Raw genomic sequence first — 12,633 nt, 5'->3', positions numbered from 1 at the left:
TTATATTAACCCATACTTTTCACTCCGTCTTTTTCTAAGAGAAAGGTTAAGATTTTCTAGATTTTATTTGGTGAGAAATTGAGAATATTGTATCATATTGTCACCATTAATGATTCATGCAACTACTCCTAATAGTAATTTTAATTATTGGAGTAATATATAGTAATTATTTATGATTCATGCAACTAGTACACGTAATAGTAATTTAATTATTGGATTAATATATACTTATCTTTTTCATAATTCATGCAACTACTCCTAATAGACATCTTAATTATATTACCGACTTTCACTTTCTTGACACTTTCTTAACATATTTAAATTAATTCAGAATTTACTTTAGTTTTTTATTATTATTATTATTATTATTATTATTATTATTTTATTTTTATTTTTTTGCAAATGAGACATAAGGGCGGGGATGAGAATCAATCCCAAGATCACTTGGAACCGGGATGAAAATTCTAACCAACTGAGCTGTCCATCACTCTCAAAAATTACCGCAATTTAGAAGGTGGACCATGGTGCACATAGAGCATGGTGCACCTTAAGAACATTAGTATATAATTAAAAAAATATATGGTTACGTAAAAAGAACATGGACATATATTTTTTTATATTTTTAATAAATTGTTATTTTTTATAACAAAAAAGTAAAACATTATATTGCATGTTCTTTTGTCGTAGTGTCATGTTCTTTTGTTTATGCACATGTGTTCTTTTGGTGCACATGGTGCACCATGCTCTATGTGCACCATGGTCCATAGTCCACTAAAATTACCTTAATTATACATAGTAAATTCACTACCAGAAAAATGGGCTAAGAAACCATACCAAATAAGCCTAAGAGACCGCAATTAGTGTGGTGCCTAGGTGATAGGTCTCTTTGCATAAAAAACCACACTTTTAGTCTGGTTTCTTAAATAGAACTAAGAAACCTAATTTAAGAGATATTTGGTTTCTTTATTGCCTTTATTCTTACTAGTCGCTGGCCCGTGCGGTTTAGGTATATAAAAATCTATTATGTATATAGGTTTGCGTAAAAGATTGGTGCTAACAACTTTAAGGAAAATGAATACATGTAGTCAAAATGAAACCATCATTCATATCAATCGGTTTTTATAAAGTCGGCGTGTAGTTATTGATTCCAACTTAAGCTTTATAGCAAATGCATACATATTGTAAATTCGAAATCTCTCATGGAAGTTATTGATTCCAATTTTCCGGCTTGGTTACCAGAGCCTAAAGATGCTTTTAAAATCGGCACGTAGTTGGCAACTTTACTTCCTCCTGAATCTTTCTGAATTTAACTGTCCAAAGCCGCCACCAAAAGTACCGGAAGTTGACGCTCCTACATACAAATAGGTCAAATCATCATGTAGTTAACCAATTACAGGTGCTTGTTTAATATATATTAAATGATTTACAAGTCAAAAATTGTTCTTGCATTAGGAGGAATATAATGTCTCATGTTCTAAACATTATGAGCAATCGACCACCCATGGAAATAGCAATTTGTTCCAATTAATATGTATGTAATTATGTACTGGATGAAAAATGTGCTAATAAGAATAATTGTACATGACCATTTAAACTAAAGTCTTGGAAAGATGCTAAAGATCTTTGCTAAAAATATAAAGGTATCAGAAATCACCACTTTGGGTTGATTTCTTCACAAGCTGAATATCAGCTTGCTGATTAGAAAGAGAGAGAGAGAATAAGGAAACAGAATTTAGCTAAAGCTTTCTTTTTATTGAATTGAATTAAACGATTTACAGCAAGCATCATATATATATATACAAGTGTGATGATGTGGCTCAACCAATAAGATGGCCTTATATGTACACATCAGCTGTTACAAGCTAGGAGAGAATCAGTTACAAGAATGATGTCATTACATGATGCATAACAGAATCCATAACTGAATGAGAAAGTTGTTAGAGCTGTGATGTCATCATGAAGCTTCTAGAATGTTGCATTGCTGTTGTGTTGTTGCCTCGAGCTGTTTAGATGCTTGTGGTGTAGGACTGCAGAGAGCAGAAGGGAAGCAGTAGCAGTAGGTGAGTGTACCCTTGGGATTTCAATTCAACAAGTAGTCTAGCAAACCACTGCCTGGAGGCTTGTTTTAGACCATACAAAGATTTTGTAAGCTTGCAAACATGACCAGTAGGAGCTGAAACACCCTCAGGAACTTTCATATAAACCTCCTCATCTAGATTGCCATGTAGAAAAGCATTGTTGATGTCAAGTTGAAACAATTTCCAGTTTCTGCTGGCAGCAAGAGAAATGATGCATCTAATATTTGACATTTTGACAACAGGAGAGAAAGTTTCATGGTAATCAATGCCATATTTTTGTGTGAAACCCTTAGCTACCAATCTGGCTTTGTATCTTTCAATGGTGCCATCTGCATTCTTTTTAATTCGAAACACCCATTTACAGCCAATAGCTTTCTTGCCCTTGGGAAGCAAAACAAAATCCCAAGTATGATTGTTGTTCAATGCTGTGATTTCCTTTTCCATAGCAACTAACCAATTGGAGTCTGTGGCTGCTTCTTGATAAGAAGTTGGTTCAATGTAATCCATGTGAGCAGCAATAAGTGTCTTCTGTTGCTCAGGGAGGCTATCATATGCAACCAAATTACACCAATGTTTCACAGGTTTTGAACACACAAAATCATTGAGATGAGAAGGTGGTTTTGAAACTCTTGTTGATTTTCTTTGAGGTTGTTCAGGTGGTTCTGTGGGAGAAAAAGTAGAAATATGAGGTGGAGAATGTTCAGAAGTGTGAGTGAGAGAAGAAGGTGTTGATATTGGTGTTGATATTGGGGATGGTGAAGCAGATGGAGAATGAAGGTTGTCTAGTATAGGAGAAGAAATAGGATTAGAATCTGTAAATGGAGTGGTAATAGGAAGAAAAAATTGGTTAGAATATGCCTGTTTGGGAGAAGAGGAATAATGGAAAGGGAAATGTTTTTCATAGAAGGTTACATCTCTGGAAATGATCAAGCTGTTGGTAGCTAGATTTAGGACTTTATGAGCCTTCTGGTTTGGTGGATAACCTAAGAAAACACATGGTTCTGCTCTCTTGTCAAATTTGGATCTGTGGATCTTAGGTGTGGTTATGTAACATAAGCAACCAAATATTCTCAAGTGAGAAAGATCAGGTTTGGTTTTGTATAGTCTTTCATAAGGAGTGCAGAAGTCAATGCTTTTCAAGGGCATTCGATTTATCAGATATGTTGCAGTAAGAATACAGTGGTTCCAGTGTCTGTCAGGCAGCTTTGATTGAAAAGCTAAAGCTCTAGCAGTTTCTAGAAGGTGTTTGTGCTTTCTTTCCACAACACCATTCTGTTGAGGAGTATAAGAACAACTCTTTTGATGTAGTATGCCTTTGCTAAGGAACAAATCCTTCATTTTTCCTTCAGTAAGATCAAGAGCATTATCTGACCTAATATATTTGACTGATAGTTCAAACTGTGTTGCAACATCAATGAAAAATTGAGACATAATCTTGACTGAATCCGTTTTATTTTTCATGAAATATGTCCAAGTCATTCTGGTGTAATCATCAACAATAGTAAGAAACTGATTACATCCAGAGAAATCTAAAACTGAATATGGCCCCCATACATCAATGTGTAATAGTTCAAAAGGTCTAGTAGACTTAATACAGCTATTTGGGAATGGAAATCTAGTCTGCTTTGCTAGAGGACAAATCTGACAGAAAGATTCAGCTATACAACCCTGTACATTTACACCTTGTAGGTTTTTTATTTTGCCAAATGACATATGTCCTAGTCTTAGGTGCCATAATTTGGCTTCTTGAACTTCAGCTGAACTGGTAGAAGAAAGTGCACACTTAGGAGATGCTATATTGGATTCTGTCACCAAGAATTCCTCACTTAAACTGTATAGACCTTTCTCCAATTTACCAAGCAGAGTATGCTTGTTCTTGGAATGGTCCTGGATAAGACATTCACCACTTGTAAATGAAACTGAACAGTTTGCATCATGACACAATTTTGATATAGAAATCAGATTGAACTGGAAAGTTGGAACATGAAGAACATCTCTGAGTGTGATTCCTCCACTCAGATTAATGATAACTTTATGTTTCACTTGGAGTTCAGTACCATCAGGTATAGTTATTGAATGTTTACCATCAATCACAGGTTCAAAAGATTTGAATAAAGACAAATCAGAACACATGTGATCACTAGCTCCACTGTCTAAAATCCAATTTCTATTAAATTTAGACATGAGACAGAATGTACCTTGAGGTTGATAGGTAGTTGCTAGACCAAGAGAGTGAGAGCTAGAATTCTCTGCTTGACTAGCAACTTGTTGAGTATGCAAGCATTGCATCAGCTGAGTGTACTGATCTTCAGTGAAAGTAGCATGAACTACTCCTGATCCTTCATCTGTCTTGTTTGCTTTTGGAATGTACTCATCTAACTGAGCTGCTGCTGCTATTCTTTTTCCTTTTCCCTTGAAATCTTTAGGATACCCATGTAACTTCCAACACTTGTCAATTGTGTGATTTCTCATCTTGCAATGTTCACAATATAGGTTGTTTCTGTTGGTGAAATTTTTGTATTGATTTCCAGTTCCTGTATTCTGAGAATTAGGGTTGTTATTGTATGGTCCTTTGTAAGGTTTATTGTCAAATCTCCTAGCATTAAATGCAGTGGACTCTGTGTGTGACTGATGTTTGTGATTGTGTACTTCTTTCTGCTGTTCTTCTTGAAGGAGCAGTCCATATGCCTTTGAAATTGTAGGTAAAGGACTCATCATAAGTATAGTGCTCTTAGGATGCTCATATTTGTCATTCAGCTTCATTAAAAACTGAATTAGCCTTTGATTCTGCTGTGTTTTGAGCAACTGTTGTGTGAGTGTGCAGCTACATCCAGTGCAAACACAAACAGGTAATGGCTCTAGTCCATCTAGCTGGTCCCATAGCATTTTGATCTTTGTGAAGAAACTAGCTACTTCTTCTTCATCTCCTTGTGTTAACTCACTCAATTGTTGTTGAACTGAGAACAGTTGAGGACCAGATTCCCTGCAATATCTGTCTTCCAACTCAAGCCAAATTGCTCTTGCAGTTTTGAGATAAAGAACACTCCTAGCAATCTTTGGCTCAAGAGAAGCTAGCATCCAAGAGATTACTAGATCATTACACCTGATCCATATTCTGTGATTTGCAGAATTTGGTGCTGGCTGATTCAAACTGCCATCAACAAAACACAATTTATTTCTGGCTGAAAGTGCAATCATCATTGACCTCCTCCAATCACTGAAACATTTTCCTTCAAATTCAATGCTCACTAATTTTGTGGCATTCAAATCACTATTGCTTAGGATTCTGAGAAGGTTCTTGCTGATCTGCAGGCATTTTGCTGACAGAAACACACAATCTCTTCGAAGAATTTTGATCAGAAAAATTTATGATCAATTGATCAAACTATGAACAAAGCTAGGAGGAATTTGCAGCAGGATCATACGATCATCTGCTCTGATACCATATCAGAAATCACCACTTTGGGTTGATTTCTTCACAAGCTGAATATCAGCTTGCTGATTAGAAAGAGAGAGAGAGAATAAGGAAACAGAATTTAGCTAAAGCTTTCTTTTTATTGAATTGAATTAAACGATTTACAGCAAGCATCATATATATATACAAGTGTGATGATGTGGCTCAACCAATAAGATGGCCTTATATGTACACATCAGCTGTTACAAGCTAGGAGAGAATCAGTTACAAGAATGATGTCATTACATGATGCATAACAGAATCCATAACTGAATGAGAAAGTTGTTAGAGCTGTGATGTCATCATGAAGCTTCTAGAATGTTGCATTGCTGTTGTGTTGTTGCCTCGAGCTGTTTAGATGCTTGTGGTGTAGGACTGCAGAGAGCAGAAGGGAAGCAGTAGCAGTAGGTGAGTAAACACCAACAAAAGGATTGTGAATTTTCGTGTTGCTTTTAAACAGCAACTAATACATTACTCGTCACCATATTTACATAAGATTCTAGTCTACGCATTATTACCAAATGTTTGTGTATTCAGGTTCAGCACTTGTTGCAGAGAACTGGATCAAACATGCATCAATCCTGCCTTTTTAGTTATAGAGTAGTAGGAATCATGAGGGCATGTGTTGGCTTCGGCTAGTCTGCCGTCAGCTCTGAGTGATCTTACATCAGCTAACCCAATATTATAAGCGGTCTGCCGCGACCTTTAGGTGTCTGCGTTAGACTCGGTTAACTGGAATTTGATGCTCCACCGTCTGCTCCCACGTCTGCTGACGTAAGATTCACCATTCTGAATCTTTATTTGGCATGAATAGATGTCTGCACCAGAACTGATATCAAAGCTGCAATTGTTTGCACATACTAAGCGAGAAAAATCGGCAACCCCTGGTGGTATGATGTTGTAATCATGAGGGAATGTGTTGGCTTCGGCTAGTCTGATGTCAACTCTGAGTGATCTTCCATAAGAAAACCCAACATTATAAGCGGTCTGCTGCGACCTTCAGGTGTCTGCGTCAGACTCGGTTGACTGGAATTTGATGCTCCTACGTCTGCTGACGTAAAATTCACCCTTCTGAATCTTTATTTGGCATGAATAGATGTCTGCATGAGGTAAGATCTACAAGAGACTAAGAGAGAATACTATGGACTCAAATTTCTTCATTCCCATTAAACTAACATAAAAGTAACATGAACTATCAAACCAAATATTTCATATCAAATACTTCATCGATTTAGAAAATAAGTAAAAGACAATTGTTCACGAAATTGGTAAACTAAAACATACTTGTTCGTGCATTTTCTTATACTCCGGCCGTAGCTTATAAGCATTTAAATTATCTTGCATTTCATATCAAATACTTCATCGATTTAGAAAATGTATTAGTAAATGCTTATAAACTCGTTACATGAAAAAAAACTTACTTTGTAGGCTAAAGGGTGAGTAATGAAGCTCAAAGCAACTAGGATGATTCTCATTCAACAAAGGCCTTCTCCTCTCTTTCTCAAACACTTCTAAAACCGCCTTTATCAAATGTCCGACCGTATTTTCCGGCGACATAATCAGCTGAACTGACCCGACTCTTCCCTGAACCGTTACGCTTATCAGCAGCTTCGTCAACCGCCGTGGTCCGGCGTGACGATGATCATCATAATTCGGTGTGCAACGGTGCATCATTATCCTTGGCAAGGAATCGTATGATCGATTTCGGCGCAAATTATAGAAGCAATATTTGTTGGCCACATGTTTTGTTTGATGGAGTTGATGTTTGCTTAGATTGGTTGGAGTTTTTATATGGGAAGAAGATTCATTTGGTGGCGAAATTTCGTGGAAAGTGAGCAAAAAAACAGAGTCCACCGGTTGTTTCGTGGATTTATATGACTAACGTGAAGTTTCTCATACCTCCATTTCAGAAGTTTCTTTACAGTCACTATTTGCACAGACTCCAATGTAATATTTAATTACTAATATATCCAATTTTGTATGTGGAAAAATTATAAAAAGTTGATATTCTGAAAATACATAACGAAACTAATCTAACAAAATCATATAGGTAACGTTTTGATGTATATTATATTGAGAATTTACAGTCAAAGTTTTCATACGTTGGACACATATTCCAAAGCGTAAAGGACTTTCAGAAACAGAGGTAGTACTTGTTTGGATAATTTTGCAATGGCTACAATAATTTGGTAGCCATTGTAAATTTTTTATCAGAACCGTTGAATTTCTAATATTAGATCAGGACCTCTCATTAGATTGACTATTAATTAATAATAAGAATATTTTTAAAAATAAAATTACTTCTCTTTTAAAAAAAACATTTTGTTCCTCCCTTCGTACCTTATATTCCATTGATTGTTCATCTAAATTTTGGATTAGAAAATGATCTACTTTGTATTTTTAAAATTTATGAAAGTATTTAAAAACCAATATCAAATTATCAACGTGGAAGTGAAAATAAACATAGTTGTAGAACATTGATGATTATGATGGATATATAGACGCAAGTTTTTTTTTCCTTCAACTTATTAAACTTTATGTTGTTAATTTTGGGTAGAAATATATATATATAATAACTAGCTTTTGAGCCTGTTTATAGAAATATATATATAATAACTAGTGGTTGTTCATAATGTCTTTTGAAGTTTTAATTAGTTCGTACTTGTGATTTTTTGTAATATATGAATTAAATAGAGGTGTAATTTGAAGGTTGGAAAAATATAAAATTACATGTTGAATAAATATTGGATGTTAAAGGGGTGGAGTGGAAGAGACTAATGAGTATATTAGACTATTAATAAGTTGATGTTGAATAAGGAAAATGGAGTGGAAAAGGCATTAGAAGTTGTAAATCATAGAAACAATAAAGAAAAATTGAAAAAAAATAAAACAAAATGATGGATGAAAGGAGAGATGCCACATGGATTCTAATAATGAGATGCCACATAACTTCTATTAATCTATGGTGTTCCTTTTTAAATACTAGGTATAGATTATATGATAATATTGAAAGTGTCATCATAGAACCAAATTTACTTTTAATAAAAATACTTGCAGTGAATTGATGTTTGATCTTGAGGATCGTTAATGGCGACTGCAATTTTTTTTAGGTGTGGATTAGTAACGGTTTCTAAGCTATTAGATAAGAAATACTTCTTTTTTAAAAAAAATTGTGACATAAAAATAGGAAATTAAACTTTTATAAAAGGTAAAGTCAAACAATCGGATGGACAAGATTAGTCTCCAAAATTTTGAGGATTGAGATTGAAAACAACTACAATGGCTACCTTTTTATCGTAGCTATTGAAAAACCTTCCCGCTTGTTTTTGTTTTCTGATTTTGTTGATCTTGTAATCTTTTTATTTTATTTTGTTATAGGACAATGATAGCCGGATAGGGATTATATTTTTGTTATTTGTAAGATTAAAAATCATTGTACACATGATAACATAAATAAAAAAAAAATTGGTATGTATTAAAATATTACATTTGTGTCTATATGAAACGGAATTTAAACATGTGAATTACTACACATTTGCACGTAGCCATACATGCTCTTGAATTTTTTTTTCCTAGGCCAAGACCTTGACCTGAATGGTCAGATGAATTAATGTGCGGTACACTGGTACTGGTTATGTTGATGTAATACCCCGAATTTTTAAAACTCGATTAATTACGAATAATTATTTTTATCGTTTTAAAATCCTAATTTCGAACCTTATTTTAATTAACGAAGTTTTATTGCGATTAAATTTTAATATCGTTACACGATTTATTTTTCAGATTTTATAATTTAATCTTTTATTCGAGCATAAACTACATTTTTAAATCCTGTTTATTTCGAAATTTTAAAAATTCCGAAACATTCTTATTTTATTCGAAAACTAAATTTATTTTTCGTTAACGATATTTTTTATAACGAATTAGTTTAACTAAACATTTCTATTTTTCGCAGTTTCCAAAAATAACAACAAAATTTCAGACTTTTAGTCCAACCATGTGAAATTACGAAAATGCCCTTAGAAAATCAATATTCCATTTCTCTTCTTCTCTTTGCTCTCCACGTACATGGAAGAAGGAAGCCATTCCTTCCTTCCTCTCCTTCCCTCAATTCTGTCTTGATTCATTTCCTTGTTCCCCAAGGATTTCAGCTTCCCTTTCACTCTACTTGACTATACAAATCAATCCTAATTCCAATTGAATTTTCAACATCAAAAATCAGAGAAATTCAAACCAATTTTTACCCCCCTTTTTCTCCTGCTCCGTGCGAACCACCACCACCCTCAGTGGCTGTTGCCACTGAAACCACCACCAATCAACGCCTCCTCCACCACCCACCATCCTTTACCATCGCAGCTAACCAGAACCACCACCTACCCTCACCATACCTCCCTTCGCTCTCCCTCCTCCTTCGATATACTCCCCTGCCTCCCTTCCCTCTCCTCTTCGTTGCACCACCAAAGCAACACCACCACTCCGTCAGTCACCAATCACCAACCCCACGAACCACCAGCCACCGCGTCGACCGCCTAGAACCGCCCCAAGTCACCACCACCAATTCCCCTGTTTCTCTCCCCTGTCCCTCCCTGCTCGTGCTCCCCCTTCCTTTCTCTCACCGTCGCACTGCCCTCAACCACCATCGCCGGAGCGCTTTAGCGCCGCCGTACCGCCCAGGCTTCAGCCGCCACCTTCTCTTCCCTTCCTCTCTTTCGTGCCTGTTGCTTGCTCCTCCCCTCTGCTCGACATTCACAAAGTCAGGAAACCAATTTTCTGACTTGTGAATTGTTCCCTTTAACCCAAAATAAAAGGGGATGGGCCCAAATTCTAATGGGTTTTGGTAAGCTCATTCTCTATTACTATTTTCAGATTTATAAACTTATCCTTCATGTTTTTTTTTATCTAAGTAAATTTGATAAAATGTTTCAATATATGTTTATATAATAAATTACTAATAAATTACTCATTATTTTTCAGGTAGGAAAACATATTTAAATTACCGATTTTACTAAAATTAAGTTACTAGCTAGTATTAACAAAAAATGGAATTTAAATATTTTCATGTAAGTCGATTTATAAAATATAAATTTATGTTTTGATTGAAATATCGTTTCATGATATATCCATTCATTTATGAAATTATATTTATCACTAAAATTGGTGTTTAATTATATTTTCATTAAAACTATGAATTTATATATTCGTTATTTATAATAATTCGAAATTTCTAAGTTAAATTATTACCATATTAATAACTAATTCTATTATTTAATATTTTGAAAGAAATTGGACTCAGAGTTCAAGAAGAACGGTCCATCGAACGGGACGTATAAACTACGGTTGAGGTAACATCTATTGCTAACACCCACAATCCCCTTATGAACTGTGTTTTATGAATGTATGAAATATGTTTATAATGATATGTTTTGATGGATTGTGGGATATGAATTGTGTTTATAAAGTGTGTTTTATGCATAATGATATTCAAATGTGCTCATGAATGATTTCATAAGAATGATGAGTTACGAATAAGATACGAAACATGATAAATAAAAGTGTAATCGGTTCTGGCAGTTAGTGGGGTTACTATTTCTAGGTCGTGCACGTACCGCCGTACCGCGGGACACCCAACAAGGGAGAGTGCTCCTTGAGGGTTACCGCAAGCTAAAAGAGAAACTAATTAGGTACGGGCGTATGTCCAACAAGGGAGAGTGCTCCTTGAGGACTATCGCAAGGTGGGAGACGTCCCGCAAGGCTAACTTGTCAGTTACCAAGTAAAATGAAGGTTTTATGAAAGATAATGGGAACTATCAAAGTTTCAAGTTATAAATAATGTTTCATTGCATTTATGAAAATGTTTTACTATGTTCTATTCTCCCTGATTGCAAAGTAAATAAAATGAATTGAAATGAGTTTACGCTGTTAGGGTAGTATGTTACTGGGCCTCGGCTCACGATGTTGCTTTTGTTTTAGGTACGAAGAAGATCATGGGATGCCTTAGAGTGAGGATGCAACCATCAAAGTCACGATCGATGTTTAATAAAGATAGCTATGTCATTAGTAATAAAGGGATGTATTAATTAAACTCTAAGTTTGATTTCACGATTTGAGTTAGATTTTCAAATTAATGATTAAACATGTTAGAAATATTTATTAAGATTTCAATGTAATTTTTAAAGAATTAATCGAAGTGAAGCATAATTACTGTTACTCAACAGTAGTCAGTAAATGTAAAAAGGTTATGTCGCCTTGTATTTCCCACGAGGGAGATACGGCAAGTGACGCTCCGACTAAATTAGGGTTTCCGCTGCTAATTAAAGATAATTAACCTAATTAATGGTGTTTAGAAGTCGGGGTGTTACAGTTGACAAATGATAAAAAGTGGCAAACTGCGGCTTACGGCGCGAGTGGGTATACACAATAAGAAAGACAAAATTTTCTTTTAGTTACTACCTCCGTTCTTAGAAATTAGTCGTACTTTGACTTTTTCACTTGTTTCAACTCAATTTTTAACGTCACTATCTCCAAATACACATGTTAACAAAATATAAATTTTTTGATAATGTTGAGATGAATAAAACAATATCTCACATAAATATGTTTGAAGTAAGTATTGAAAAAAATAGAACATTTCATTCAATTGTGAATAGTGACAAGATTTCAAATATGACTAATATCCGAGAATGGATGAAGCATATACTACCAATATATGTACGAGTAATGTACCCATACTTTAAAACATGCATGTTGATTTTGAAACGTAAAGTACATACTAATGTTTCAGTTTTCTTAATTTTTGGGTACTAATGTTTCACTTTCACTCTTTAGAAACTCAAACCAACAGTATGAGGCGAACAACCTTAACTCACCATTAACCACATCAGCATTACAAAAACTTTAATATGTCTTCTTGTTTGTACAAAAGTTGCCAAAAATAAAAGAAAATTCCAACATAATTATATTAACTAAATGGTCTTAGCATCATCCTACATGATCTCAAAGTAAAAACACCAATACAAAGTAAGCAATAGTGATAATCATTTAAAGTAGGTTCTGTTAATTTTGCATGCATGATCAAGTAAAAGAAGACGTTCCTCCTCATGA

The 12,633-nt window shown here is 34.7% G+C and overlaps 1 protein-coding gene and 1 long non-coding RNA gene across 5 annotated transcripts; one reads left to right on the top strand and one right to left on the bottom strand.

Annotated features, from left to right (window-relative positions):
* Window positions 1–1,265: 1,265 nt before the first annotated feature.
* LOC130464011 (uncharacterized) lies at window positions 1,266–7,386 on the bottom strand. 4 transcript variants are annotated; one of them, XM_056833337.1, is made up of 2 exons: window positions 6,954–7,311; window positions 1,266–1,351 (listed from the first exon to the last, which is right to left on the bottom strand). In XM_056833337.1, the coding sequence occupies exons 1-2, from the start codon at window positions 7,204–7,206 to the stop codon at window positions 1,281–1,283; spliced, it is 324 nt and encodes a 107-aa protein (XP_056689315.1). In that variant the 5' UTR covers window positions 7,207–7,311; the 3' UTR covers window positions 1,266–1,280. The 4 variants fall into 4 exon arrangements, 2 of the variants coding, with proteins under 2 accessions (XP_056689315.1, XP_056689314.1); XR_008924299.1 differs by lacking the exon at window positions 1,266–1,351 and adding an exon at window positions 5,694–6,658 and having other exon boundaries at window positions 6,954–7,386; XR_008924298.1 differs by lacking the exon at window positions 1,266–1,351 and adding an exon at window positions 5,694–6,648 and having other exon boundaries at window positions 6,954–7,386.
* Window positions 7,387–9,759: 2,373 nt separating this feature from the next.
* Window positions 9,760–11,879, top strand: LOC130463304 (uncharacterized). The gene is made up of 3 exons (XR_008923802.1): window positions 9,760–10,369; window positions 10,813–10,874; window positions 11,503–11,879. It is a non-coding gene; the product is annotated as an uncharacterized lncRNA (long non-coding RNA).
* Window positions 11,880–12,633: the final 754 nt, after the last annotated feature.

The sequence above is a fragment of the Spinacia oleracea genome, chromosome 6 (assembly GCF_020520425.1).
Source record: "Spinacia oleracea cultivar Varoflay chromosome 6, BTI_SOV_V1, whole genome shotgun sequence".
Taxonomy (NCBI): Eukaryota; Viridiplantae; Streptophyta; class Magnoliopsida; order Caryophyllales; family Amaranthaceae; genus Spinacia; species Spinacia oleracea.
The sequence above is the reverse complement of the archived record's forward strand: the minus strand, read 5'-3'. Positions and strand labels throughout refer to the sequence as shown.